The 1,732-nt window shown below is 39.0% G+C and overlaps 1 protein-coding gene across 1 annotated transcript in view; it reads right to left on the bottom strand.

The window, feature by feature from the left end:
- LOC116686761 (plasma membrane calcium-transporting ATPase 2) overlaps positions 1-1,732 on the bottom strand; it is a 6,950-nt gene that overhangs the window by 2,596 nt on the left and 2,622 nt on the right. The window contains 1 exon segment of the mRNA XM_074783851.1: positions 463-588. Within this exon segment, the coding sequence (XP_074639952.1) occupies positions 463-588 (126 nt within the window).

The raw sequence follows: 1,732 nt of genomic DNA on the forward strand, positions 1-1,732 counted from the left end.
CAGGATTGGTGACAAAACGCAGCCCTGCCGGAGGCCAACCCTCACCTGGAACGAGTCCAACTTATTGCCGAGAACCCGGACACAGCTCTCGCTTTGGTCATACAGAGAATGGATGGCCCTGAGAAGGGACCCCCTCACCCCATACTCCCGCAGCACCTCCAACAATTTCTCCCGGGGGACCCGGTCATACGCCGGTCAACACACTAAGTTAACATTGTTAATAATATTAAATATAATAATAAAATAATGACATTTTTTCAGTATTTTAGGTGGTTCAAAATTGTATTATTTCAGTGTAGGGAGTGGTTTAATGTTCCATCTGTAAGTGTGAAAGCCAGAGAGAGGAACAGATTTAAGTTGAAAATGAAACAGCAGAAACTGACTGCTAAGAGCTGACAGTAACAGCTAAAGTCACACTGAAATGGGGTGTAACTTGATGTGAATGGAGAACAGTTGAAGCACCTGACCGCAACATGGGGTCTTTGTTGACACTCTTCTTGACATGATCCAACTCTCCAGTCAGAGAGCTCTCATCAATCTTCAAATCATTGGCCTGAATTAGGATGCTATCAGCAGGGAGGAAGTCACCTGGAAAACCAACACACACAGGTGTACTGTAACAACAGTCCTAATGATCTGCTGGCAGTGGGCTCTGTCCAAAAGACAAGAGTCATTGCTGTTCAGTTTTGATTGTTTAAATTCTTTGAGGACCATAAATTACATTATGTTCACTTCCTTTATTTTGTGGTGGCAGTGTAACCTAATTGCAATCTCAACAGCATGACACATTGAATTGGGTGCTTTACATAAATAACTAGTACCATTTGAAGGTTACCTGAATTTTCTTCGACTACATTGATTGCATTACATTCTTTTCACCTTTACGCTAACTGCATTGAAATAGCCCAGGATACACATGACTATATCCACTTTTCAAAAAAGGTGTGAACACAGAGCATATACAAAATACATATATTGAAACAAGATTAATTGAATTAACTGGATAAAAAAAACACAATGACTTAAATTCAACGAAAGGCAAATCAGACTATACAGACTAAAATCAAGCATTTGTTCTGTAACAATTTGGAGAATTGATAGAAAATTAGGCCCCACATCATACTGTAAATTCCCGCACATACTGTATGTACCTTGAAAAAGCTAAATTTCTAAAAACACAAGGTTGTCTGATAGATCTTAGAGAATATAGAATATAGAATTTTTTCCCTGCGACATATATTGCAATATGAAAAAAGAAAAAGTAATTTTTAAAGGATGACATATATAGCTCTATTTGAAATAATAAATCATTCTTGACTACTGCGGGGACTGTGGATCTTTTCTAATGTGAACCATTCACAAAGCAAGTAAGCTGTGACTAACGTTACTCTTCTGAAGTAATTTTGGAGAGGGAAATTAGGTAGAAATACGCTGGTTGACTAGCATGACACCATTGTATTCATATAATAATCAATCCAGGCTAACGTGAATGACAGTGACTGCATGTTGCTTCCTCTAAATTTCAGGTTGTGGTCGACCAGCGGGGCCAGCTCGTTAGTTTGATAAATTGATCAGAGCTGCATGTTATGCACACTAAGAAGAACAATCAACTCAGTAGAAATGACGTTAGATCAGACACAGACTTCTGATTAGTGTTACATTTCCAGTGTCGCAGCTCCGAACCTAACGTTAGATGGGACGGATGGACGCCTTGTTTCTTTAGGCTAACTAT

Source organism: Etheostoma spectabile, unplaced genomic scaffold, assembly GCF_008692095.1.
Source record: "Etheostoma spectabile isolate EspeVRDwgs_2016 unplaced genomic scaffold, UIUC_Espe_1.0 scaffold465, whole genome shotgun sequence".
NCBI lineage: Eukaryota > Metazoa > Chordata > Actinopteri > Perciformes > Percidae > Etheostoma > Etheostoma spectabile.